Genomic DNA, 27,570 nt, shown 5'->3' on the forward strand with positions numbered 1-27,570 from the left:
CCCACCCAGTCACAAGGCTGGGATCCAGGCCACCATGGACTTAGCCTGTGGTGGGGGTGGGAGTTAGCTAGCCTGGGCCAGTGACACAGCAGCTGGGGTGTTCTGGGAGCTGGCTGTCCTTGAACTTGTTGGCCATAGGCCAGGCCCAAAATAGCTCAGAGCTGAGCCCAGCCTGGGACAGACCTGTATGCACATGAACTTGAACTTGCGTACCAAGACACTGCTATGCAGGGGCATGCACTGCATTCTGCAAGCATCTCTCTGTGTGTCTCTGTGTCAGGCTGTGTCCTCGCAGATGGACACACAAGTGTTCACGAATGGGGTTGCTGCCTTGGAGTTGTGTGGCACAGGGGCCCATCTTTCCATCAGTGGAGGGCCCGGGGACACAGTTGAGTATTCACACTGGCACATGTCTCACCGCTGGACCTGATGTATGCACATGACGTGCTTATCTGTGGGGAGCCAAAGCAGGAGCCCGTGATGCCAGGAGGCAAGGACAGTCCTTTGGGTACTACCAGGAGGGCAGAACCTGGTTCCCAGTCAAAGACTATTTGGAAGAGAGGCTGGCCGGGTCTTGCCTTATTTGGAAGCTAATAAAACAGGGAGTGACTGCCTGTGAGGTAGATGACTCAGTGGATGGGGAAGTCCAGAGCTCAGTAGCCTTCCAAATGTCCCTGACCAGGAAGTCACACTGGCTAAGGAGGCTGGGACAACCCTCCCTTTCTTCCTGCCAGGAGCCCAGGCAGCCTCGCCTCTCTTCAGATGCTTACACAGATGAGGAAAACAATGCCCAGAGAGGGAAAGGGCCGGCTCGGAGCCACCTGGCACAGGACCAATTCCTTCCAGCTCATGCCCTGCCTGCTGAAAAGAGGTGGGCAGAGGTAGAGCGGGCCTCCAGGGGAATGACGCTCCCTCAGGGGCACAGGACAGGGTACGGAAAGCAAAGCTGGGGGGGGTGTTAGAGAGATGGGTCAGAGGTTAAGAGCACTGCCTGCTCTTCCAGAGGTCCTGAGTTCAATTCCCAGCAACCACATGGTGGCTCATAACCATCCTGATCTGATGCCCTCTTCTGGCATAAAGTTATAATACACGCAGATAGAGCAACCACTCTTAAAAAGAAAAAAAAAAAAAAAAAGCCTGGGCTGCTGAGTTGTTAGCTCAGTTGGGTTAGTGCTTGCTTGCAGGCATGAGGACCTGAATTTGATTCCCAAAACACATGTGAAAAAGCCAGGTGTGGTGGTACACACTTGGTCCTCACCGGCCAGTCCATCTAGCCTATGTGGCAGATCAAGGCCAATGTGAGATCGTCTCAAACATAAACAGGACAGCATCAGAAGAAATACTGCCACATATGCACACACATGTGCATCTGCATACATTCATACATATCGTATACACACAAAAGAGAAACCTATAATGCATTTACCCTTTTTAAAGTGTTTAAAAGAGAGAAAAGGCTGGAAGAGGAAGAGGTCTCGATCAGGTGGGGAGGGAAGAATAGGTTACTCTCTTTCCCAGCTGTCTCTTTCCCAGGCTTCTTCCCTCTGTGCTCGGGCTTGGAAGGGTTAAAAAACAATTCAGCCAGGCTCATCAGCTCCTAGAGGCTAGGTGCCACTGCAGGTGCAGGGTAAATAATAGAGCCCGGCAGCCAGACAGCAGTCCTCTTTGTTACAGGTTTCGACCACGCTCCCTTCTTCCAAGAGTTTGGTCTGGAACTGCGCTGCTTTTTCCAAGGTCGAAGGCGTTGGCAAGGAAACTGGCCAGCTTCAAGCTGTACCCGGAATGGATGCAGAGGGCCTTCTTCAAGGTCACACACAGCTATAGCTGCTACCGAAGGACGCCCAGCTTAGGGGCTGGGGTCTTCATGGTCGACTGCTCTAAGCAACAAGTTACTCGATTATATACCAAGGACTCCTTCGCTGGGGTGTGGGGGTGGGGGTGGGTGACCCAAAAGGGTCGGCAAGGTCTCCAGGCTGCAGCCCGAGCAGAGTCGGTGGGCAAGGAAATCCGGTGGCCCCAGGCACCGCGCGCCGACCTCGGATCCGGGAGGGGAACCTAAGAGGCGAATGACAGCCAGGGTGCGAACCTCTGCAGTCTGGCGGTGGCGGGAGAAGCGCCGGTAGAGAGTTGTTGGCGCGGGGACAATCCGAGGCCGCGCCCCGCCTCCTCGGAGGCGCCCCCGCGCGAGCAACACCCCGGGGCGGGGCGCGGAGCGGGAGGGCGGCGGGGCGCGGAGCTGCGCGGCCACTCGCGGCACCGCGGCGCCTGGCGCAGGTAAGGGCGCGCTTCGGTGGGCGGGGTCCGCTGGCCCACGAGCTCCGCGGCGGGTGGGGTCTCTCGCCTGCTCCCGCTGCCATGGTCACGATCCCTCCATCTTCGGTCTCAGCGGAGTTCTTGGCTTCCTCCTCCCTGTCCCAGGGTCACCCAGCTTCGGTTTAAACGCAGCGCGGGGTCCAAACCCATGCTACAGTGAGGAGCGCTAGCTCAGCGCAGTACGGCCTGGCCAGGACCCGGGTGCCGGTGTATCACCCAGAGGGAGAGGCTGCCAGGAAGAGGTGACGCTGGCTGGTCAGGGCGGAAGGGTTGACAGAGAAGGTGTTGTTGCCTGCCTGGGAGGAGCGCTAGACAAATGCCCAAAGGTTGGAGCGGAGTAGTTTAGGCAACTCCAGGGACTGCGCGGGGCGGGCAGAGGAAGGAGAAGCTGGGACAAACACAACTGCAGAGACTGGGAGGCAGCTAGGGCCAGAATTTTGTGCCGGCGGAGACGCAGTGGCTGGGAGGGCAGGTGTGACAGTTCCGTGCACTTCCTTCCCTGGGGCAGACGCTCTATCCGCAGGCCGCTGGGCATGTAGGCTGAGTAATGGGCCTCCAGCAGGGTCTAGGAACAGGCGTCCACAGCAGAAATAAGGTCCATTCCAGTCCAGACCAGGAAATACCAGAGTGAGTGCCATGCTAGGGTGCGGCGGAGGGGCCTGAAGGGCCAGGGCTGGGTGAGGGCCGGGAAGGCCCCAGTGACCCTGCTGGGGGCGGGGGCAGCCTGGTGTGGACAGAGGCCAGGAATGTAGAGGAGAGGAAGCAGGTCCGACTACTGTTCAGATGGCCACAGGACAATAGCTGACTCACCTGTGCACGACCCAACTTCCTTGTTTGGCTCCTCAGGTCTACCTGGCATGAGGCAGGAGGCTGGGCCCTCAGGAATGCACTGGGCATCTCAGTGAGTCACCCAGCATCTCTGGGCCACTTGTTCTGGTGATCCTGTTAGATCTGGGAGTCAGAGGCTAGGGTCTGAGCTCCGCACTTGATCTACACATGGTGTCTCTAGACTCTCCTGGACCTTCCGTGCCTCAGTTTCCCCCCTTGCACAACCTGCCACTAAGGACCCCAGAGTTGGCCAGAGGGGGATGGGATGGGTGGTGGGCCCAGGGTTAGCGGGAGGGTGGTACCTAGCCTTCTGTTATCCCTCACAGCAGTCTCAAACACCGGAGACTCCCTCCTCAGACACCCAGTCTCAGGTGCAGTCTTCCCGGGCCCCCTTTTCTCGGGGTGATGAGATTTCCTGGGGTGCAAATCCTCCTGGGGCTGCAGACCTGTAAAGCACTGTAGGGTAGTGGCTACTAGCCGGTGTCTGTAGGATCTTCCCAGGACCAGTTTGTGCTTTGGGGCGTTTGGGGAGGCGGAGCTTAAGAACTGGTTCTGTGCCAAAAGAAGTTTCTCTCTACAATTTGTTCTTTTGGGGGGTGACCACAGTAGTTTGAAGTGTTCTGATCTGGCTAGATCTCCATTTCAGAGAGGCTCAGGGATGGGGACAAGAGGTGACATAACAGGCTGAGATGCCTCACTTGGGGAGAGCAGGTGAGGTGTGGGCTCGATTCCAGGGTAGTTCAAGGTTGCAGCGATAGACCTTCTGTTCTGACAACTTCTGGAAGCATGGTTGAGGGCCAGGGAGGTCCAGGCCATGTGACACGCTGTAATCCCCCTGAACCTGACCTCCCTGCCCTCCACATGTGTGCAGGGCACTGCTTTATCGGCCAGCAGAGATGGCTGCAGCTGGGTGTCCATCAGTTTCCTTTTCCTGGCTCTCCTCCCCACAGCCTCACCCTCCCCACACAGCAGGAAAGGAAGGGCAGGAATGCCTGGGCCCAGAACCAGGGCCAGAGTCCTGAAGTTCCCGCCCTCCTCTCTTCTGGAGCCAATTCTCTCAGAGTCCTGGGTTCTGCCAGAGACCTGTGATGTTCCTGTAGCGTCTTTGGGGTAGATTCAGGAAGACTGATCCCTCTTCCCATTTTCTGGGGTCTGCCTAATGTCACCTGCCCATCCTCCGCTGTCTTGATGCCGTCTCTTGCCTTACCCAGGTAGGCTAATCTCATTGATTCTGAGCGTAAGGACTAGGCAGAGTGAGGACACTTGAACTCCACCCTCAGGTGGAGTCCCAAAGTCTTCTCAGGCCAGGCAGTTGGCACAGATGACCACCCTTGCCAAGTGAGGTCAGCAAGGGCTGCTGGGAGAGGCTTTGCCTGAGCAGGGCTCAGAGAGCCCCGCTGTGGAGGTGGTGCAAGCGTGTATCCTCATCACCCTTGCCTTGTGTCAGGTGCTGCATGGCTGCCTGCTTAGAAGATCCCTCGCTTAGGGCAGGGCTCTTCAAGGCCCCAGCTGCCTGTCCGCCTACCCCAGTGACCCTGCTCCTGAGAGGGACCCGTCCGGCAGGCTCAGTCTTGTTCGAGGATGCAGACATACAGAGTCTGAACTTTCTCCTTGCCTGGCCCCATCTGTCACCTGTCATCGGGTTTGTCTTGCTGAGTCTGATGTTTGATCTGCTGTTATCTTGTTCTGAAGCCCTCCGTGATCTTCAAGGTTGACTGAGGCCAATTCAAGCTTGTCTGCTGGCCAAGGAAGGTGGGCCATCCTCACAGGCTGGGCCAGCACTCCCATGAGTCTTTGCTTTTATTTCTCCCTACTATGCTATCACCTTCTTCCCCCTCCTCCTCTCCCTCCCTCCTGTAGCTGTTTCTTTCCAACCCAATCCCTCAGATGATTCACCCCAAATAAACACACAGATGCTATATTAATTATAAAACTGTTGGCCCATGGCCAGGGCTTCTTACTGGCTAGCTCTGTCTGAATTATTAACCCATTTCTATTAATCTATGTATTGCCACAGGCTGTGGCTTACCTGTAATCCAGCAGGTTACTCATTGGGCAGCATCGTGTCTCTTTGCAGCCTCCCTCTCTGCCTGTCTATCCCTGGCCTTCTCCTGGTCTGGTAACCCCACCTATGCTTTCTGCCTGGCTATTGGACAATCAGTGTTTGATTCATCAACCAATAAGAGAAACATATATACAGAAGGACGTCCCCCATCACTCTCCTTCTCTTTCCTTCTTTCTGACAAGGTCCCAGGCTGCCCTCAAATTCCCAGCAAACTCCTGCTGCCTCCACCTCCCCAGTGCTGGGTCTACGGATTGTCCCCACACGCTCTGCTGTTCATCCTTGTCTCTCCTTTGTGGCTTCAGCAGGCCGCCTCCAGAGGCTCTTGTATCAAGTCTTTCCTGGCTTACTCAGCTCTATCTAGTGACAAGGAACCTGAGCCTGGCCATCATGATATTGTTGAACTCTTCCAATAGCATGCATGTCCCTTTCCCCAATGACTGCATAGTCCCTGAGTGGGGACTTTCACTGGAAAAGTTGCCAGGGCAAAGAATAACTAGGTGGTCGTCTCCTTGGGTGCATGGATCCACAGCAGGGTGTGGAGTGTAGGTGGAGGCTTCTGTTCTGCCTGGTCCAGCAGCCAACTCATCCCAAATAAACGCTATATTGATTATAGAACCGTTGGCCGATGGCTAGGTCTTCTTACTGGCTGACTCTCTTAATTATTAACCCACTTCTATCAATCTAAGTATTTCTCAAGATCTTATCTTACCTGAGAAGTGCCTGAACCTGTTACTCCTTCTTGGCTACATGGCACCTCTTCTCGGCCTTTCTCTGCCTTCCTACCCAGCATTCTCCTCCTCTGGTAGCCCTGCCTGTACTTCCTTCCCGGCTACTGGCCAATCAGTGTTTTATTCATCAGCCAATAAGAGAAACATATATACAGGAGGACATCGTACTCTTGGGTGGAAAGGGATACACCCCTTGGTAGTTTCCAACTCTCCCATTCCAGGGCCCCATCAGAGAGCAGGGCAGAGGTCGGGGGCCAGAATAGATCTCTTTGAGAGAAGCTGGGCCCAGTGAGAGTCTGATGTGGATGGTTATGGGACTTGCTTCTGAGAACTGGGAATGATATTGGTGACCCTGTCATGTTCTCTGGCTATGACCTGTGTCCTTCCTGTCCAGTAGGCCTTGTGTCTCACACCCTGGCTATGTGTAGCTCTGAGGAGGCAGACTTGCTTCGACTGGAGGAGGTCTTCTCAGCCACCCTTGCCCGCACCAACAGTCTCATTCTCCAGCCCCTGCTCTCAGCTGGTGAGTCCGGCCCTCGGTGGGGAAGGGAGGGGACACAGGGGTGGCTCCTGGGATTAGAGTTCTGCCTTGTGAGACATTCTGAGGCAGCTTTCTCAGCCTCAAGGGGGAGTGGTGGCACTTGATACTGCCATCTCTTGATGGAGCTGAGGCCTTGACCACAGGGAACCAGAGGTTTCCTTCCCAGATGGCCTCTGAGGACCGCAGGTCTGGATATACCGCTTGCCTGGCTTCCGTTCCCACTCAGGGACGGCTAGACTAGAAGGCAGAACGTATAAGGCTTTCACCTGGGGAGTTTGGTGTTCCCTTGTCACGTGCCTTCCTCTCACTGTACATCTATAAGGTGGCTGGGGTCACATTTTGCATCTGGGTCTGGAGAGAAGAGGTGGAGACTCAGGGGAGCTAGGAGACTTGGTGCCTCCGAGATGATTACAGTTGTCCTGTTAAATAGGAGGCGTACACACAACCCTGCGTATGCAAGGGTTCAGCCCTTTACCCTGTATGCTCTGTACCCCCACCCCAGGATCTAGGGGTGCTAGCACTGTCCTGAGCACCCCAGCTCAAGGTAGCCGTGCTCTTCACAGACCCGGAACCCTCAGACCCCTGTGGCCGAGAGTGCCTTGGGCTTCTGCAGCAGCTGCATGAAAGTTCCCAACGGTTATGGGAGGTGACGGAGCAGAGCCTGCATTCGCTGCGACAGAGGCTACACCACCCGCCCTCTGTGGGTCTGGAGACCCTGCTGTTACTGAACAGTGCTGACCATGTCCTGCAGGCCCACATGGAGTAAGACCCTCCCTGGGGCAGCCTGTCGCTTGGCCAAAGTGCCACCTCCGTCACTTGGCCCTAAGGGGCAGCTGGAGTGGGGTTCCGATGGGCTTGGGTGTTGGCATGGCCGCAGGCTCAGAGGCTCAGACCTGGATCAGGTCTGTAAGATACAACTGCCGAGTTAGGGCTTGAGGGGTCACGGAATTGCCTGGGCCACAGGGTTCTGGCTGCGCAGTGGGTGATACCTGGGACCCAAGGGTGGGAGCTGGGCGTGCTAGGAGCTGGGCTTTCAAGGTGATCCTGGGTTGTCCATAGGTACATCAAGTCGTATACTGACTGTGTGGTGGTGCAGGCCTTCCAGAAGGTCTCCAAGAGGAGGAGGTGAGCCCGGAGTGGCCATGGTAGCCCCCTGTGTGGGTGTGGGTATCTAGGTGAGGGGGATTTGAGGAAGCCCACCCCAAAGGAGCAGGTGGCTGCAGTTGGTGTCCCTATCTCCCCTGAGGTGGGGCTGGGGGACTAACGGGGTACAGGGTTGGGGTCCTGGGTCTGAGAACCGGGAGAGCGGTTAGAACAGGGGTGAGTGTGGGCTGGGAAAGGGTGAGGGTAGTATGTGGCCCTTCCTAACTGCAGCGAGTACTGGAGGAGCCAGTGGAAGAAGCTGCAGCAGCTGCTGTCCTGGGCGAGCTCTGAGGGCTCGGTGGGCACCACACTGTGCCAAGCCCTCAGCCAGCCGCTCACCCAGCATGTGCAGAAATACATCCTCCTCCTCTTGAGCCTCAGGGACACCCTCGACAAGGTTGGTACTGAGAGGAGTCCAAGGATGGATATGTGGAAGGGGAGGAGAGAGAGGAGAGGCAGGGCTCAGAGGGCCAGGTTAAGCAGTAGGGAGGGGCCCTAGGAGAGCATAGCCTTGGGGGGGGGGCCCTGGGGGCAAGAGCCTGCCCTGTGGAATCTCGGACACATGGCTCTGCTTTGATGGGGGCAGGTGACACTCAAAGAGCACACAGAGTTCTCTACTGGGCTGTGAGGACGTATGACCCAGGGCCATGCGATTGATGTCACTGAAATGCCCTAATCCATCTCGGAAGCATCTTAATGCTCCCTCCCCGCCCCTAGAAGGGTAGTCAGGGAGAAACGTAAGTGAGGCCAGGCTGGGGCCCTCATGGCCATCACCGGGATGGGGACTGGTTCCAAGACCCTCAGACCCTTCCCACCTGCCCTGTCCTTCCACAGCGCCACCCAGCCCAGGAGCTAGTGTTGCATGCAGTCACCCTGTTTGGGAACCTGCAGTCCTTCCTGGGGCAGGCCTTGGACCAAGCTGTGGCCACACAGGCCCTGTGGTACAGCCTCACCAGCCGGGTGAGGGTGAGTCTGGGGCTTTGGGACACTCAAGGAAGAGGGTTCTACACTGGGTGTGAGGCTGGGCTGGGTGTCTTGAGTAGCTCCCTGCCTCAGTTTTCCCATCTGGAAGGAAGGCCGCATAGAGGGAACTCCTACCCCGCAGCAGCTGGCTCCAGAATGTTGGCACATAGCCTTGGCCTGCCTTTTGTCTTCAGCAGCTTCTGTTAAGCAAATGTAAATCCTGCCTGAAAGTTCTGAAAGGTGCAAAGCCTATGCAAAACTTGGTTGGAAAAAAAAAGTCCCCAGAAAACCTCCCTGGGTATTCCTTATCGAGAATTTGCATTTGGCATTGTCCTTTGGAAGCTGGATTAAGATGTTGTGGGGATATGGAAATTAACTGGCTAAGGTGTAAATTGGTGAACAGTAAGGAAGCCCTTGGCTAAGGAAAAGTATCTCAGCAGTCTCAGTCCACAGAGGCTGAGTCCCCTGCAGCAGGAAAGGCTATTTCATTACTACGGTGCCTCTGGGCTTCTTCTGTGGACTTGCAAAGCAGCTGAAGACTGATATAACCCGGTGCCTGTCACCCTTAGCCATCTGCTGGTGCCACCAATTACACATGCCTGTCACAGTCTAGCACAAGAGTCCTTATGTCCCCAGAAGGCATGACAGGCTTGGACCAGTAAGTAGAGAGGGCCAGAATAGCCATGGGAGACAGGTTATAGCATATGGGTGAGGGTAACAGGAACCCTCTGGCTGTGACAGGGTGCAGTATGGAGACACCAAGGAAAATCCCAGAGAGAGAAGCTATACTGCCCTTCTGGGCTAGCCCAGGGATGACCCCCACCCCCATCTTGGGGCGTCGTGTGTGTGTGTGTGTGTGTGTGTGTGTGTGTGACAGAGAGAGAGAGAGAGAGAGAGAGAGAGAGAGAGAGAGAGACAGAGACAGAGAGACAGAGAGACAGAGAGACAGAGAGACAGAGAGAGCTGGGGCCTACCCCAGGCCTGCTGGGAGGGAGAGAGAGAGAGAGAGAGAGACAGAGAGAGAGAGAGACAGAGAGAGAGAGAGACAGAGAGAGCTGGGGCCTACCCCAGGCCTGCTGGGAGGGAGAGAGAGAGAGAGAGAGAGAGAGAGAGAGAGAGAGAGCAGAGAGAGAGAGACAGAGAGAGAGAGAGACAGAGAGAGCTGGGGCCTACCCCAGGCCTGCTGGGAGAGAGAGAGAGAGAGAGAGAGAGAGAGACAGAGAGAGAGACAGAGAGAGAGAGACAGAGAGAGAGAGACAGAGAGAGAGAGAGACAGAGAGAGCTGGGGCCTACCCCAGGCCTGCTGGGATGGCCTCTGGGAGGTGTCTAGGGTACGGGGGCATGTGCACGGTTGGTCGTCATCCTCAAGCAGGGGCACCTGAACCCCTTGCCTCCCTCTTCAACCCACCAGGATGTGCTTTGTACCCCCGCTCACCGCCTCCTCCAGGACAGCCAGGACATCCCCGTGGTGGTCACCCCGCTGCGGGCTGAGCGCGTGCTACTCTTTGATGATGCCCTTGTCCTGCTTCAGGTTAGGAGGAGATAACCTGAGGTGTGGTTCCGGGTTAGAAAGTGAACAGGCCACAGGCTTGGAGACGGGGAGGGGCGAGAGAGCCGCGTGCTGGAAGCTGGTGGCGCTCCAGAGGGTGGGGCAGTCCACTCTGGACAACCTGTACTCCTCATCTTGCAGGGCCACAATATCCACACTTTTGACCTGCAGTTGGTGTGGGTAGACCCTGGCCCAGACAAGTGAGTGACTTCCCTCCCTGTGCCCTGTGATAATCTGCTCACACCTCCAGGCTCCCACGTGAGCCCCACTTCCAATCCTAGAGGAGCTGGGGCTCACTGGTCACCTCCGTGTGCCTAGGCGTGCGCTTCGAATCCTCACGCCTGAGGAAGAGCTCTCCTTTTGCACCAGAGACCCCCGGGACCAGGTGAGTGAGGTTGAAGCATGAACAGCCGGGATCAAGCCAGAGGCCAGGGGAGGGCAGAGTACCAGCGCTACAGGGCTACAAGGGCATCAGGGGTACGCCTAGGGACCGCTTTCAGGATGGTAGAGGAAGAGGAATTTCCCGCCAGTAGGCTGAAGTAGAGGCCTAAGTAGGTGCCTGTTCCCAGCCTCTCGCGTAGCCTCTTGTCTAGTCCCTGGGCTACTCAGGTCTGGGGTCTGACGCCATGCCACAGAAGGGCAGGCAGTGTCCCTGGGGACAGAGCGGTGGGGAAGGACCTAGGTGCCCCACGAGGCCTCTGGAGCATTGCTGTAGCAACAATGACATGTTCACTGCCTTCCTGTTCCCATCAGGTGGTCTGGCAGTGGAAAGTGACTCAGGCCGTGTGCCAGGCCCTGCATGGCAAGAAGGACTTCCCTGTGCTGGGGTCCGGCCCGGAGGCATCCGTACCCCCTGACTGCCGCTGCTTGGCCTATACTTTCCGCCGTGAGGGCCGGCTCTACCAGGCTACCTATGAGGGTGATTGGTGCCGGGCCAAGCCCCATGGCAAGTGAGTCACCTGTGCCGCAGGGCTAGCGCTTCCAGCGGATTATCAGAAATTCCATCGACCAGGAGTTTTTTCAAGCTTGACATTTAGTTCGCCACCTCCTGTGGTTCAAGGGGAAAGGCGAAGGTAGATGTTTCCAGGGCTCTCCCCATGAATGGCGTCTAGAGTACTCCAGAGCCTGCTGGTGGTGGTGGGAGCTTTCTGTGAGGGGTCTCAGTGCTCAAGCGAGGGCTAGGTGAGCAGAAAGTCTAGTTGGAAGAACCCAGGGTAGAGGAAGGAAGGGATGCCGCGAGTCTGGGGTGCAGCTGTCTGGGGATGGGTCTGGAGACTTGATGCAGTGGACCTCGCCTGTGTTCCAGGGGAACCCTGAAGTGGCCGAATGGGCGTAACCATGTGGGGGATTTCTGCCAGGGCCTGGAGAATGGGTAAGACTGACTGGGCAGAGCCTCCAAAGCCACAGAGAAACCCTGTCTCAAAAAAACCAAAAAAAAAAAAAAAAGACTGACTGGGCAGATGGAGACAGGTGCGGCAACCAGGGGAGCTGCCATACCCTGGACTGCCCCAATCCCCAAACCTCAAGCAGGAGCGGGCAGGTGGCCCAGCTCTTGTCACCACAGAAGGGGACCCTGACTGGAATAGGAATGTGGGTCTCAGCCCGAGACTGGCTTCCCGTGGTGGGGGAGGGGTGGCCTGAGGATTTTTTGCAAGGGAACAGGGGACTCTGAGATCTTCTGTTTTTTTTCTGGGGGACTCCTTGGAGACAAGGACAGCTGGGTGGCATGGAGGGATGTGACAGGGACATCTGATCAGGCAAGTGGCCTGGATACTCACTTCCGACCCCACCCAACTACACGGTCAGCTTTGGCATCTGCCTGGTGCCCCAAGACTCTGAGGACAAGTTTGACTGTTACAAGTGCCACTGGCAGGAAGGCAGCATGTGTGATTATGGCGTCTGTGAGTAAGTGACCTTTGACCCGGAGAAGAGGGGGATGGGGAGGGGCATCCTCTGGACCGAGCCCCCTTGAGGTGGAGCCGACCGCTGGTGTATTTCTCCAGGTACGGCAATGACGAAGTGTACAAGGGCTATTTTCAGGCCGGCCTTCGGCATGGATTCGGTGTCCTGGACGGTGCCCAACAGGCCTCCCAACCCTTCAGGTACACGGGCCACTGGGAGAGAGGCCAGAGGAGCGGCTATGGCATTGAGGACAACAGTGAGAGGTAATTGCTGGCACAGAGAAGCCACAAGTCCAGCCGGCTGAAGCCGCGGGCTCTCTCTAGTGCCCCCACCACCACCACTCCCGCCCCGCCCCGCCTGGGTCCCTCAGTCTTTGGTTCTGTCCTGGGAGGCCTGCCTCCACGGAACCTCCCTCCGCCTATGCTTCGTGCCACCTCTAGGGGGCCCCACCCCGCATCCCTTCTCTGCCATCCTCTGCTCTCCTTGGGTTCTTCATCTTCTCCTGTCACCGCCTGTCTCCCCCGAAGCCCCTGCCAGCAGAGCTTCCAGAAGACACAGGGGAACCATTTTGAGTCCCCTCCCCCTTCCTCTTCCCTTAGGGGTGAGCGCTACATTGGCATGTGGCAGGCTGACCAGCGCCATGGCCCTGGGGTTGTGGTCACCCAGGCAGGGGCCTGCTATCAAGGAACATTCCAAGGGGACAAGATGGTTGTGAGTGGTGGCCCCGCCCCTGGGCACTCCGTTGGGTGGATGACAAGGAATGCTCGGCCATGCCAACCATCTGCTCTGACTTTGGCAAGACCCAGCCTCGCGTCCCCTAGCTTCAGCTCAGGGCGATGGCGTTTATTGTAGGCTAGGTGCTTATTGTGAGCTAGGAAGAACCAGTGTGTCACTGGTCAGCTGGTGGCATCCATAGACCCCGCGCTAGCCCTAGCTGTCCTTAGCGTATGAACGGCACACGTTTATTGATGACAGACACCAGAGAGCCTGCTGAGACTGAGGTCAAACCCAAGCCCTCCAGCTCCTACCTTTGCCTCTCGGCTTGCCAAGGGTTTGATGTGTGGTGGGTGGGGCTCTGGCCATCGGCTGTGCATGACTCTGTGGGTTGGTTGTTTAGACTCCACCTTGTTCTGGAGAGAACTGAAGGAGACCTCAGAAAGAAAGGTCAGGAAAGGCAAAAATAGGCCCACAACATAGTCAGAAACAAGTTGAACATGAACTTGTCCATGCGTTTCCTGGCAGGTGTAGGAGTAAGGGGACTTGATTGGCCCTCAGGACCCAGGGCAGGGACAGGGAGTGGAAAGGAAGCCAGCACTTCCTGAGGAGCAGCCACGTCTGAGGGTTAACTGCGGGGTCCGTGGGGCTCGGCACGTCTGGGGCAGGCAGTGCAGGGCTGGGTGCTCTTGGCCCTGAGGGCCAGTGTCCACACACCCTGTGTTTCTATCCAGTCTCACCCCCTGCCGCCCCTTTCTCTGGCTTCCTTTCAAGGGCCCAGGCATCCTGCTATGTGAGGACGACACTTTGTACGAGGGCACTTTCACCAGGGACCTGACACTCCTAGGGAAGGTGAGAGCCATCCGCTTCTCATCCTGCCCCCATGAAGCCGGGGCTGGGGCTCGGTAACGGATGGGCGGCTGGAGAATGCCCCTGCTGCCCCTGTGGTCTCCAAGGGGCTCCATGTCCTTGCCAGGGTGCATGCAACATTGACTAACAAAGCAAGGTGACAAGGGACTGCAGCATGTGCCTCATGCCCACAGGGCACAGACGACTGTGTCTGTGCTTCACCATTAGGCAGCCATCACCACCCGAGCCTTGGGCCACTGTCCCTGTGGTCACTGTTCGTTCTTTCTTCCTGCCTAAGCTGACGTAGCAAAAGGCAGTTGTGTCCATGCTGAGGCCTTTGGAAACTTGGGGATAGTTTTGGATGCAAAGGGATAGGTGGGTCTCGTGCACCATGAGTGGATCAACTCCACACAGCCAGAAATTGCTCATCTAGATCCCTGGGCCAAGCTACCCAGCCTCACAGCAGAGGTTGGGTAAGGCTTCTAGAATGTTCCAGCACCTTAAATGGACAGGTAGAACACATGCTCAGACGTTTCCTACTGACCCACCCAAGGAGGCCCAACATTGACACACTTGGCCGGGCAGCTGGCCGGGCACTCAGACATACCTGTCCTTTTCTGCTCCCAGGGCAAGGTCACCTTCCCCAGTGGCTTCACCTTGGATGGTTCTTTCAGCAGTGGGACACATAAAGGACTGTACACACAGGGAGTGCTGGACACAGCCGCCACCCCTCCCAACCCAGCCAGTACGCGCAAGAGGTGAGAGCCCAACCTGTTTGGTCCCGTGTCTCTCCTCACCCAAGGCCTCAGGGCTCGGTGGGGGCTTTTTGCCACAGAGCTCCAGAGCCCCAGGGCTTCCAGTCGGAGGCTCTTGAAGTCTAGGGCTAAAGTGGATGTACTGCCATACATAAACTGGGAGAAAAAAAAGGATTTCTACGTCTTACTTTGACCCTGGTTTTAGCTTTTCTTCTTTCTAGAAAGGATACAAGATAGTTTCCAAGTCAAATACACAAAAAAAGAATAGAAAATAAAATTGTGAGTCTATCCTAAAAGGAGTAGATACATCGTTATCTAGATATAGTCATAGTGTACCTTACTGGCTCTGACTTCCCCTGCACACAAAATGAAGGAGGAAGGAAACTTGGTATGTAGACTCGCTCTCCCAAAGCGGTAGTTTGTGAGACAGACTATTTTCCTGTGAAAGTAGAACTCCCTTTGAAAACTCATAGTTCAGGTGGAAAAACTCTTGCCATATTTGTTGAGAATCTGGGTGTGTTGAGGGAAGAATAATGGAAAATGATCCCATAAGAATTTCAGAGGCAGGGAGGGGATACAGCAGACTCGTCAACCTGTTGTCCCTGCATGCTGCTCCTCTGTGATAGCAGGAGCTAGGAGAGGACAGCGGCCCTGGAGAGGTCTGCCGCAGCCTGGCAGGTGCGGGTGAGGGTCACCTGTGAGGTGGCAGCACCATAGGGCTCCCTTTGTGAGACTTATAGTTGTCCTCACTCAGCCTGTTGACGAGACAGGATCCACCGCAGGGTGGCTGTGGGAGAGGGCAGGGCAGGGAAACCTGGACTTCCAAGCCCTGGTCCGTCTTGATCCAAGGCCAGCTGTCTGGATTTGGGTCCTGGCTCTCCAGGCCCTTTGCAGAGCTATGCACCCTGCTCCCTCACCTCAGAACAGGTGCTCATGCGCTCAGCCTCACTGTCTCCTCCACTTGCCTTGGAGGTCAACTCGTCTCCATCCGGCCTCACTCCCAGGCTGGGCGCCAGGGGCTTCCTGCCTCCTCTCCATCTCCCACATCTCTTGTCTTCCCCAATCACAGACAGCTGGGGCTGGGCGCCTTCCCTGTGGAGAGCCGCTGGCAGGGAGTCTACAGACCTTTCCAGGACTTTGTGCGTTCAGGCTGTCCTGGGGAACTGCAGGAAGCCCTCTTGGGCTTCCATGTGCAGAGCTCCAGGGAGCTCCGCGAGTCCCAGGAGTACCTGAGCTGTGAGAGGTGAGCCTGGCCCTCCGGATGTCCCTACAGGTCAGAGAGGGGTTAGGGAAGCTTCTGGGGATGGGTGGGTGCTGGCTCAGGGGTGGGTGAGGGACGCTGTGCATGGTGCCCCAGGAGCCACCCCAAGGACTGTGCGGGCAGCATGGAAGACATCCTGCAGGAGCTGCTGCAGCACCGCGAGCCCCAGGCCCTGCAGCAGTACCTCAGGAAGGTGAGGGTCCCGGCCGGGGGGGGGGGGTGCTCCTGCATCTCACAGCATGGTGCTAACTAGAGGGGACAGGCCCATGGTGCTCCTGGTCCTCAGAGGACCTCAGTGTTCCTGGTCTGGGAGGCTGGTCTGGGTTCACTGTGTTGCACACCCTGGGTCTAAGCGTCCATGTTCTCTCCATGGGACTAGGCTCTGAGCAATTCCCGGCACCCCCTGGGGAGGTTACTCCGTACCCTGATGCTGACCTTCCAGGCCACATATTCAGGCATAGGAGCCAACAAACACCTACAGGGGATGGCCCAGGAGGAGGTGAAGCAACATGCCCGGGAGCTTTGGGCTGCCTACAGGTGAGCCTGGGCACAGGGTGAAGAGCCCTGCCTAGGGCCTGGCCCAGGATTGCCCTTTCCAAGGCTTGGCTCGGTCCCATGTCTAGTCCCTGGGCACACCCCTGCCCCATAAGAACTCTACCCTTACTGTAGCCTGAGTGTGACCCAGGTCTATGTATCCTGTCCCAGGTAGAACCTAGATCCTATGAGCATTACGGTAGGAGCTTCAGCGGCCGCTAGAGTGCCAGGACCCTCCAGCCTTGGACCCTCAGACGCTGCAGGCGTCCGTCCACATCTAGGCAGCCAGTTCTGGAGATGGGGCCACCTACTCTCCGTTTTGGTGACTGGGAGGGTGGAATTCTGTTTCTGTGGGCAGCGGCCGCGTCATGCTCCTCTCATTGGCTTGCAGGGGTCTGCTGAAGGTTGCTTTCCAGCGCCAGGGCCAGACCCTGGAGGAGGAGGACGTGGAGACAAGGTTCCTGATCAGACCTTTGCATCTGGGGCCTCCCTCTGGGTGGCAGTGCTTCTTGGGAACGCCCTGGGCATGTGTGCTATTCACCAAGCATGGTGCATTGACTGTTGGTACATCATAGTGACCCGTGACCTGGAGCTGTGCCACCACGCACTAGATATCTTTGTTCTAAATGTGCCTTTCCAGCCTTGTGTTTGAGTTGTACAAAGGGGGAAGCAGTTGCCAGAGGCCTCCTCCTTCCTTTGCACCACGAGACTGAGGCATGGAAGACATGGGCCTAAGGTCACTTAGAGCAGGAGTTAGCTGACCCCGGGACACTCTAGTTCTGTGGGTGTGTAGGTGGCCCCGGCAGCAGTGTCTCCCACCCATTGTGGCCCCACAGGAACCTGCAGGTGCACGGGTTGCTGCTGCCCCTCATCTTACCCAGCTTCTACTCGGAGCTCTTCACACTCTACCTGCTTCTTCACGAGAGAGAGGATGGGCTGTACAGCCAGGGCATCACCAACCTCAGCCTGTTCCCTGACACGAAGCTGTTGGAGTTCCTGGATGTGCAGAAGTAAGCTTCTCACCCACTCACCAGAGCTCTGGAGGGGCAGACGGTCCTACCAAGCTCAACTGCGAGCTGTACCAGGCTTTCTTTGGGGTCACCAACCAGATTCCAAATCATGACATAGAGACTTATTGTTAGTCATGAATGCTCCGTCTTAGCTTAGGCTCGTTTCTTGCTAGCTCTTATAACTTAACCTGTTTCTCTTCATCTACGTTTGCCTAGAGGCTTTTACCTTTCTTCTGTATATCTTACTTTCACTGCTTCTCGTGTCTAGCTGGTGGTTGCCTGGCTTCTGGCTCTGGGCGTGTCCCTCTCTTTCTCCCTTATTTTCTCCTCCTATAATTCTCTCCACCTGCCAGCCCCACCTCTCCTTCCCCTATTGGCTGTTTAGCTTTTTATTAGACCAATCAGGTAGCTCAGGCAGTCAAGGTGAAACAAATGCAACACATCTTCACATAGTTAAACAAATGCCGCATAAACAAAAGTAACACACCTTTACACAGTTAAAAATAATATTCTGCTGTCGCAGACGCGACATTCTGCAGCATAAACAAATGAAGCATCTTTGCCTCGTTGTATTCCACAACCGTGAGGTGTGCTCATTCAGACACACAGCACAGGGCTGTGGGGCACACAGTCAGATGCAGCCAGATCAAGGTGCTCAGCCACCCACAAAGGAAACCACCTTTGCCTCCCCGCTGGCTTTGCCCGAGCACCGCACCAGACACCTCAGGCTTATTGCCTCTGGCCCAGTCCCTCCACTGTTGCCAGAGACAGCTGGCATTTCCTGCTCCTTAGCTCCAGCAGCTCTCTTGGTGTCCCTACCCTGGGTGCTGGCCAGCCTTGACTGGGCCTGCCTCCAGATCCACCGGAGGAGAGGTTGTCATGGGAAACTGCCCGTGTCCTGGGAGCAGGTCAGACAGGTGTTTACCATACTCTGGTCACTAGAGTCTAGAGCCTCCCTCGTCCTCCCCCACCCCTTCTGCCTCTCATACATGCTTCTTCCCTAGTGACCCCTCTGACAGTGTGGTCACAAGTGCTTGGTTGTCCCTGCTGGGATCTCAGGTGCTCCCACAGCAGTGAAAGATCACTTCTCCCAGGACTCCATGGCTTCTTCTCCTGGCTGCAGGCTGCCATGGTGGCCCCATTCCCTTCCCATGGCCTTTTTAGCCTTCCTGCTAGGCATAGGGTGTGTCCTCTGAGCTCAGACCCCCAAGCATCTCCTCTCTCCAATTTCAGGCACCTGTGGCCCCTCAAGGACCTCTGGCTGACCAGCAATCAGGTGAGAGGGTGCTATTCTGTTTGCCTGGGAGGAGGGGCCCGTGGTCCTGGAGTTTCTTGAGTCAGGATTGCCTGGGGAGAGGCAGGTGAGGGAAGAGAAACCAGGCTTCTTTCTGCTCTCAAGTGGCTCCCACGAAGACTCTTCTCTTCTGGCTGTGACCGTGGGCAGTGCGCCTGAACTCTCCTGTGTAAATAGAGCTACGACAGACCTACCTCTTGAGACAGCCGTGGTCAAGGGCACAAGAGGCCACCGCTGTCTCAGGATTATCTGGAGTCTCCTAGAGAAGCAGATTCTTGGGCTCCACAGGTTTTGCAATGCTGGCCAAAAATTCTGCCATGAGCCACATCCACAGTCTAACATCTCACTTCCACAAAGAGTCAGAAGCAGAGGGTCAACTCAGAAACCTGAGTTCCAACGAGTCCTTGGGTCTGGGGACTATGGACATCAGCTTTGGAATTATGTGTCACCAAGTGACCTGCTGTTAGAGTGATTGTTTTTCCTGTCTACCTTGTTTCCTCTCAACCTCTTGGAGCCTGGTTCCCCCATTTTATAGCCGCATAAGTGAAGCTCACAGTGGAGCTGTGGGGTAGCCTTGGGTCACTTAGCCGTCAGTGCAGGGATGTACCTCAGTCAGTGACGGGGCAGGTGCAGGTGGCAAGGGGCCCTGAGGGTGAGAGCCTGTCCAGCTGGGTCCCTGTTTTACCTCCCTGCTCACCTACCCTTACAGAGATATTCTCTGGTCCGGGACAAGTGTTTCCTGTCAGCCACTGAGTGCCTGCAGAAGATCATGTGAGTGTCTGCCCTGGCTGGGGGAGGGGGCATGTAGGGACACAGGAGTGCAGTCCCTTCCTCTTGACCAGGAGCCACACCCTCCTTGCAGCACCACTGTGGACCCTCGGGAGAAGCTGGAAGTGCTGGAGAAGACCTATGGGGAAATCGAGACCACGGTGTCTCGGGTGCTGGGCCGGGAATACAAACTACCCATGGATGACCTTCTGCCGCTGCTTATCTACGTGGTGTCTCGAGCTCGGTGAGTGGGAACGGGCGCAGACGGAAGTAAACCCCCTTCCTCCTCTGTCTGCACCAAACACAGGACAGAGGAGGGTGGGGAACCAAGACCTAGGAAGGAGCCAGTCTTGTGGGTGCCTGGGGCCATTCCAGGAGTGTCTAGCCCTCTAGGCCAGGGCTGCCTCCCCCCGAGCTGTGGGGTATCTGTCTATGACTTCCCTCTTTTTCTCTCCTTTATTGTCATGGTACTTTCTAGAATTCAGCATCTGGGAGCTGAGATCCACCTGATCCGTGACATGATGGACCCCACCCACACAGGTGGCCTCCATGACTTCCTGCTCACAGCTTTGGAGGTGAGGAGGGACCTGGGCTGTGAGCCCGTGGAAATCACTCCCTGCCCCAGGTACCATGGTAGAAAGAGCTCAAGTCCCCGCCTTGCTCGTCTCCATGGGAAGGATCCCCGGTGCTGTTCCCAGGGCAGATGAGCCTCGCAGCCCTTCCGAGCAGTGTGCAGACGGAAGGCCTCTGCAGAGTGTGGCTGACAGCTAGTCCTGACTGGAGCGGGGTGCACATGGGGAGGCGGGTGCGGTGGCTTTCGGGGGGCCACGCACACAGTTGCCAGCAGGTCCCAGCCCCGCTCATCTCTCTCCTCAGTCCTGTTATGAGCACATCCAGAAGGAAGACGTGCGGCTGCACCGCCTGCCTGGCCACTGGAACTCGAGGGAGCTCTGGTGACACGGCCGCTCTGGACCAAGGGCAAAGCTGGGGCCACGAGGCTGCCTTGTGGGGCAAGCACTGCGCACCTGCTCCCCGACGCCTGGGTCAGGGCCGGCTGTGGAGGTAGTCCCCAAAGAAGATGGTGTCTTGCTTCCTAGAGGGACATGCCCAGCTGCTGCAGAGTGACCCCACAGCCGATAACTCTCCTTTGGCCTCCGGTGTGGGCTCTGACGACCTTTGCCCCGGAAGTAGCACCGTCTTGGGTGAGGAGCCCTAGCTTCACTCCGCCTCAGCCCTTACTCAGTGGCCAGAACTCTCTTGGCTGCCTGCCATGATTTCCAACACTCTTCCAGTCCAGTTCACTGGGCTCTGCAGCCCTCCCCAAGATCTGGCTTCATTCAGTTTCCTTTGGACTGATACGGAAATTCTCACTGTTCATCCCATTTCTATTTCTCGGCTCCTGACCAGAAAGCCCCAAACTGCAGAAGGCTCGGTTTGTTCCGTTCCTTTTCCCATGATCATCTGCCTGGGGACCTGTCTCCTCCTCAGCTGAGCTTCAGGCTTGAGCTGGCCTCTCAGGAAGGGCTAAGGTACACACCCAAAGTCAGGGCTGAGACCCCTGGGAGCCTCAGGGACAACCGCCTTCAGAACCTCTTGGAAAGTGTGGAGCACTGTGAAGAGAGCCTACTATTCTCCTACCCTGCTGTCCCCAGAGCAAGCAAAGATGTCCCCAGAGCAAGCAAAGAGGCTTTCTCTGGCTGGATCCACCAAATATTTCAGCATGGAGCCTGGGGCTTGAGTTCTGCCAGTAACTTGGTCCCCAGGAACATCCTTGGGAGGGTCAAACTGATGGAGGCCTCTCTCTCAGTGACAGTCCTAAGTGCCTGTAACACAGTTCAGCTGTGACAAAACCCTGCCACCTACTCCCCTGTTGCCAACACTAACTGAACTTGGGCCTCTGGTTCTTGTGGGTCCACAGGGTTTCCATAATGTCCTGGTAGGTTCCAGGAGCAGCCAGGGCTATAACAAACCCTTGGGACAAAACCAACATGTGAAGGGGGTTGCAGGAAGAAAATTGACAGTACAAAGGGGTGCCAGCCAGCCACCCACATTTGGTGCTTCTGGAGGCTGGAGGGCCGTCTCAGTGATAGCCTCTCCCAGGTGGGCTCTTTTATAGTTGTAAACTCTCCAGACTAGAACAGCTCCCGTTTTTTTTTGACATGTGAGCCATGTAAGAGGACAGTCTTAGGAGTGGCTGTCATCAGTGCCCCTACTGCCATAAGGGAATCTGCAGGCCAGATGTCATACCCCCTCACTCCACCTCACTTCGCATCTCCCTAGAAAGTAGTCCCAGGGTCCTGAGGGAAGAATGGGATGAGACCGGATGTGGTTAACGTCTCTTACATCCAAGCCTTGCCTTCTTCCTTTCCCCTCCTGCCCCATAATGGATTGTTTTCGTTTTTTCCCCAGCCACTTCTCTGGGGGATGGCCACAGTTACAGTCTACTTATTTATTCGGCATTTTTAATAAATCCACTTCATCTTCATGTGTGTGTGTCTGCGTGTGTATATAAAGGTGAGAGTTAATATAATTCCCTGGTTATTCTCTACCTTATCTTTTGAGATAGAGCCTCACCTTGAGCACAGGACTCACTGATCCACCTAGACAGGCTCACCGGCAAGCCAAAAGGGTTTTCCTTTCTCTGCCTCCCCATGTCTGTTGCTGCAGGAGCGTACCTCTGAGCCCACGGGGTGCTGGGAACAGAAGGCGGGTCATCATGCTTTACTGACTGAGCCACCTCAAGTCCCCCATGCCCCATCACCTTGTCATGGCATTGCCTGTGGGGGACAGGGAGCAAGTAATGCTCACAAAAGGCCGAGTCAATGCCCACTGACTGAACTTTTAGCTACAAGAGGGCAAGGGCGGTGCTCAGAAGCAGTGATACTGGGGATACAGAGTTTGCTTTCACTCTGTAAATGGGGATTGTGTCATTCCTACAAAGGGTATATATTGTGTACTGTGTCTAGGGGCACTCCCAGGAGGTCAGGGGGTCACAAAGTCTGTTTGCCAGAGCTGGGTAGAGTTGAACTATGTATCAAGTGTTCCTGTATGCTGTGAATCTGGTGTGCCAGGGTCCCTGGACTGCATATGTTGGGTTTTTGGCCCAGTCTTGAACACCAAAATATTGTCATGACTGTGTGACATTGTATTTGGGTGGCTGTGGTCCTTGTCTGGGTATATACAATCAGGCATCTTGATGCCCCCACTGGTTCTCATTGCCAAAGGCTCCTTTTCCATAGGCTCCCTGTGTGGTATGAACAGAGAATGGGCCAGTGCCATAATGTTTGTCTTTGTGTGATTTGGGCCTGGATCATCTGGCTTCCATTGACAAGTACCAGCCGACACGGGCAGCCCAACACGGTGTGTTGTGTCTGGAAGGACCCTTCCCAGGACAAGCATTGCCGACTGGACCTCTACACATGAGGCAGCTCCTTCTTGGTAGTTGGTTTTGTGACTACGGTCCTGATAGGCCATTTAATTAAACTCATCTGTGAGTCAAGCCCATGCTTCGTTGGGGACCTTGGGGTTTTTCAAAGAGTCTAAGGTGTTGTGCAGACTTCACCATGGAATGGCTGTACGTGGGAGGTGTGTGTGTGTGTGTGTGTGTGTGTGTGTGTGTGCCCCAATGATGCCCAATTAGCTCCATTTTCATTTGAAGACAGATTTTTGCCTGGCACAGCCCACCTTATTGAGGTTTCCCCTGCAGACTCACCTCCGAACAAGGATGTTGAGAGTAATGGTATCCAGACAGCTGACTTCTCCGTCCTCCTGTGTCAGGTACCCAAGTCAGGAATACTGAACAGTCAGTTGTTGCACTCTAAACACAAGAGGGCATTTTTCCTGAGTGCTGCCAGCTGCCTGCAGGGGGCTGCAATTTGCAGAATTGCCACTGACCCTCGTGGTTTCGAAGGTTCCAGAAGACACTGAGGCCCAAGAGGGAGCGTTGTCTGCAGCTTCTTGGCCAGTTTCCTTCAGCACATCTGCCCCTGCCTGCCCTTTAGGTGTAGAGACTCCTAATCCCACAATCCCACTTGTTTCCAGTTCCCCTGGAGCGAGGAAAGAGAGATCCTATAGAGACCCTGTGGCTGGGCCAGGGGAGCCTGGTGTCCTCCCAGTCACCATCTTGTCCCATAGTCATTATCCTCACCATGGCACTGTGCTTCCCACTGGGAGCACTCCAGAGGGTGAAGAGCTGGTGGCTACTTGGGACTGCATCCATCAGAGTCCCACTTGGAAGAGTAACTATCTCCTCCAGCTCTGGATGCTGCCCCTGTCTGCTGAGCTTCGGCAGCTTTTGGGGACAATCCCAGGGATGCCCTGGCTCTCAGGAGGGACAGCATTTGGATGGCCAGCTCCAGTTTGCTTTGTGGTGCAGCTTGTGAGCCCTCCTCCATAGGCGGGATTGCACAGAACCCTGCTTCCTTCCTCCCGCAGCCATCGACTCTGCTATCCGTGTGGCCTCTTCTATCTACTCCAAAAAAGCGTAAATCACTGGCGTCCGTTTACCCTGTACAGTGCATGAGGTGGTTTGAACAGGAATGGCCCCCAGAGGCACATAGATTTGAATGCTCGGTCACCAGGGAGTGGGGATATTTGAAAGGATTAGTAGGTGTGACCTTGTTGGAAGAAGTGTGTCACTGGAAGTGGGCTTTGAGGTTTTCAAAAGCCCAAGCCAGGCCCAGTGTCTCTCTCTTTTCCCGCTACCTGAGGATCCAGATGTAGAACTCACAGCTCCTTCTCTAGCACTGTGTCTGCCTGCCGCAATGTTGATAATGGACTGAGTCTCTGGAACTGTAAACAAGCTCCAATTAAATGCTTTTCTTTATAAAAAGTTGCTGTGGTCATGGTGTTTCTTCGCACCAATAAAATGCTGACTAAGACAGTGTCTGGGTAGACTTGGCACATCTCCACGAACCCAGCCGGCGAAGGAACATTGGCCCCGCATGGATCCAGTTAGTCTTCCGCAAGGATAGCAGGAGTGAGACATGCACAGTGTCAGCTCCAGTGACCACAGTCTCACTATACGACACAAATTGAGGGACCAGAGCCATAGCTCGGGCAGTGGCCTATCTAACCACCGAGGGCTACTTCCAAATTATAGCCAGGCAATTTTTGTAAGCTATAGCAAAACCTTAAGAGGTGATGGCAGTGACTGTAGTAGTAATGGTAATGATGGATGATGATGATGATGGTGATAGATTATGGGATGGTGGTGGTAGCAGTGGCCACGGTGGTGTTTAGGGTGATGGTGCATGTACTAGAAAGGTCTGCCATCTACTGAAACTATGGATACTTATAGTGGTTCCTTACAAGCACCTCCCCTCTCATTCCAGGGACCATTGTAGAGCACTGTACCAACACATGTCTGACTGCAAGGGAGTCCTGCCTAGGTGGTCTATGTGAAGATGTGTGAGGTTCCCAGGGTGCCACATTTTCTGCACCTAGTTTGCAAAGAGAGATTTGGGTATCACTACTCCTAGTTTGCAAAGAGAGATTTGAGCATCCCTTTGTCCTGACAGGTCCAGTAGGTGCTCCCAGAAGTCCTGAGTGCTCTGTGCTTCCTTCTGGACTCCTCAACTCTGTTCTGACCTCATCCACCAAGTTGAGTTCATCTGCTTCTCTCCATGTCAAAGAGCATCCTTATCCAGGTTGTGGTCCCCTGGAAAGGACCCTGGTCTTTGTGGTCTCTCCTTTCCCGCTGCAGTCAGCTGTCCGCACAGCAGCAGGAGGGAGCTTTGGGAAGCCCTCCGACAACTTTCCAGATCTCCTACAATCAAATCCAACCCCCCTGTACCTTGGCCCACATGGCTGCGCTGAAACTGTCCACTCTTTGTGGGGACACCAGACCTTGAGCAGAAACCCACTTCCCCTTCGGCCTGGGAGCAGGCATCTATGTAATGTTTACTGAAAACAATTCAGTGCTTTAAAGCTTGATAGGGCTCAGATAAGGGCTGGCTCACTGAAATACCATGCCTTTCACACCTCCTACGGCTAGATGCCTCTTCCTGTTTTCCTGGGGTGTCTCCCCGATTCTGGGGCCGGAGATTAGACCACCAGCCAGGAGGAAAGAATGGTATGTAAATGGATGGCAAAAGTCCTTAAAAAAGGGAAGCTCCTTTTTCTGGGGAGACTTCTCCTGAGACTTCTCCTGAGAGCTCTCCTAAGTGGACTGGGGTCTCCTCCTAAGCTGACTTGGGAAGCATAAAGTTTTCTTAAAGCAACCGACCGGTCTCTGTGTCATCTATCCCGACCACCTCGCTACATTCTCGGATGCAGGCCGCACAGCAGGTGCGACAATTGGAGGATCCCACCGAGATCATGAAAGCGAGGTAAGTGAGCGGGTTCGTCTCTTTTTCTGGCCAGGGACAGATTGGGAAAAAAAAAAAGAAAAGAAACCATGGGGAATAGTTCTGGGAAGCTTAAATTACAGTATCAAGTTAAAAAGTTACTTGAAGGACATGGGACTACAGTAAAGTCTAAAACCTTAGAAGGCTTTCTAAAGTCGATCGGACGAGCCAGTCCATGGTTCATTATCGGGGGGAGCTTAAATATCCCAGATTGGGAGGAGGTTCGCCGAGATCTTCATCAACTTTGACGAAAAGAGGGACCTGAGTCCCTGCCCCCATCTACATTCTCCTTATGGAGATTAGTGAAGGGCGCACTTTTGACAGATAAGGCTAGCCACCGCCAGGTAGTCCAGGCCACAAAAGAGGCTTTTTCAGAGTTACAAGAGATTGAGACTCAAGCCTCCCTGAGTTCTGAGGCAGAGAGTGACAGTGAATCATCTGGAGGAACCCTGACTGAAACTAGAGGCTCCATTGTTAGTGAGGATGAGGAGGAGCCTCTTAGCAACAACAAAAGAGTTAATAGAAATCTCAGGGCGCGACCCAAAAGGAGGGACTTCAGTCAGAATCGGGTATATCCTACTCTGTCAGACCTAGAAAATGAAAATAGCTCAGACCCAGACTCTGACTCGTCAGAGTCTGAGAAGGAACGGTTACTTGCTGAGGTCTCGGCCCTTAAAAAGGCACTAAAAAGGACTCGAATTTAAAAAAGACAGGACAGGGAGAGAAACCCTCCATACTCTAAAATGAGGGACTCCTCCTCCTCGGACCTGGAGAGAAGACCCAGAGGAGGGGTCCAATGCTGCCCGGTGGTGGCCCCAGTAATGGAAGTTCCAGACCCGAACAATTCTGGACAGGTCATTCGGCATCATAACCCTTTAAATTTTAAGGATATAAGACAACTTAAAGAGGCAACTTTAAATTATGGAGCACAGGCTCCCTTTACACTTTCCTTAATGGAATCTTTTGCATCTCTTAATTTGACACCTGGCGATTGGCAGCAGCTTTGCAGAGCAGCTCTGTCGGGGGGAGATTATTTGATTTGGAGAGGTGAGTTTCAGGAAAGATGCAGCCAGACAGCCCAAAGAAATGCACAGGCCGGACAGCCCCAGAGAAATGTGGAGATGCTTACCGGGAGTGGTCAATATGCCACCATTCAGCAACAAATGCAATATGACATCGCAGTCTATGCCCAAGTGGCAGCAGCGGCCCAAGGGGCTTGGAAAGCATTGCCTTCCAAGGAAGGAGGGGATCATCTGTCCAAAGTCCTTCAAGGACCCTCTGAACCTTTTCAAGACTTCGTAGACCGTCTCAGTCAGGTAGCAGAAAGAATATTTGGGGGCATTGGGCCTGCGATGCCGGTCATCAAGCAGATGGCATTTGAAAATGCAAATAAGTATTGTAAGGAAGCCCTTCGCCCCTATCGCAATAAAAGTCTAAATGACTATATCCGGATTTGTAGGGACATTGATGGGAACTTCATCCAGGGCCAAGTGTTAGCTGCTGCCATTCGGCCCCAAGTGGGGAAAGAAAGACCTACTCTGGGAGGGAGAAAAACATGTTTCAGCTGCGGTAGGGAGGGACACTTCCGTAGAGAGTGCCCTCAAAATAGTACTACGGGTCTCAAGAGACCTGGTTTATGCTCCCGTTGCCGAAGGGGATATCATTGGGCCAATAACTGCTACTCTAAAACTGACAGGGAGGGAAATTTCCTTTCTGCTAATAATAATCAGGGAAACGGGAGGAGGGCCCCGCCCCAGGGCCCCAAAACCAATGTGTACGGGGCAATGACCCCTGCTCTGGGCAGTGGCAGGACTCATTTTCTCCCCCAGAGCAACCCCTTCATATCTCAGACCTCCTTAGAGCCACCTCAGGGAGTGCAGGATTGGACCTCGCTCCCTCCGCCCGGGCAATCCTAACACCGGAAATGGGGATCCAGGCCCTCCCTACTGGGGTGCATGGGCCATTGCCCCCAGGCACGGTCGGACTACTCTTGGGACGGTCCAGTA

The 27,570-nt window shown here is 55.1% G+C and overlaps 1 protein-coding gene across 7 annotated transcripts; it reads left to right on the forward strand.

The window, feature by feature from the left end:
• Positions 1 to 2,227: 2,227 nt before the first annotated feature.
• On the forward strand, positions 2,228 to 21,702 carry Als2cl (ALS2 C-terminal like). 7 transcript variants are annotated; one of them, XM_040739475.1, is made up of 27 exons: positions 2,407 to 2,555; positions 3,160 to 3,214; positions 6,329 to 6,457; positions 7,039 to 7,237; positions 7,535 to 7,600; positions 7,850 to 8,015; positions 8,453 to 8,584; positions 9,993 to 10,112; positions 10,272 to 10,330; positions 10,449 to 10,515; positions 10,884 to 11,080; positions 11,437 to 11,502; positions 11,937 to 12,035; positions 12,134 to 12,295; positions 12,632 to 12,743; positions 13,521 to 13,598; positions 14,223 to 14,353; positions 15,420 to 15,593; positions 15,708 to 15,804; positions 15,991 to 16,148; positions 16,537 to 16,602; positions 16,982 to 17,155; positions 18,389 to 18,431; positions 19,159 to 19,220; positions 19,312 to 19,461; positions 19,696 to 19,792; positions 20,094 to 21,702. In XM_040739475.1, exons 3-27 carry the CDS (start codon positions 6,355 to 6,357, stop codon positions 20,172 to 20,174), a joined length of 2,859 nt encoding a protein of 952 aa, XP_040595409.1. In that variant the 5' UTR covers positions 2,407 to 2,555; positions 3,160 to 3,214; positions 6,329 to 6,354; the 3' UTR covers positions 20,175 to 21,702. The 7 variants fall into 7 exon arrangements, with proteins under 7 accessions (XP_040595411.1, XP_040595412.1, XP_040595405.1 ...); XM_040739472.1 differs by lacking the exon at positions 3,160 to 3,214 and adding an exon at positions 4,589 to 4,893 and having other exon boundaries at positions 2,413 to 2,555; XM_040739473.1 differs by lacking the exon at positions 3,160 to 3,214 and adding an exon at positions 4,589 to 4,893 and having other exon boundaries at positions 2,413 to 2,555; positions 6,332 to 6,457.
• The last annotated feature ends 5,868 nt before the right edge of the window (positions 21,703 to 27,570 follow it).

Source organism: Mesocricetus auratus, unplaced genomic scaffold (assembly GCF_017639785.1).
Source record: "Mesocricetus auratus isolate SY011 unplaced genomic scaffold, BCM_Maur_2.0 Super-Scaffold_100691, whole genome shotgun sequence".
In the NCBI taxonomy this organism is placed as follows: domain Eukaryota; kingdom Metazoa; phylum Chordata; class Mammalia; order Rodentia; family Cricetidae; genus Mesocricetus; species Mesocricetus auratus.

What these genes read in the sequence shown, in the direction of transcription:
- Als2cl (XM_040739477.1), top strand. Translation starts at nt 6,355, where the DNA reads ATGTGTAGCTCTGAGGAGGCAGACTTGCTTCGACTGGAGGAGGTCTTC. An exon ending in TCCAAGGGGACAAGATGGTT is followed by an intron (nt 12,744 to 13,520) that starts GTGAGTGGTGGC and finishes CTTCCTTTCAAG; the next exon opens with GGCCCAGGCATCCTGCTATG. An exon ending in TACGTGGTGTCTCGAGCTCG is followed by an intron (nt 19,462 to 19,695) that starts GTGAGTGGGAAC and finishes GGTACTTTCTAG; the next exon opens with AATTCAGCATCTGGGAGCTG.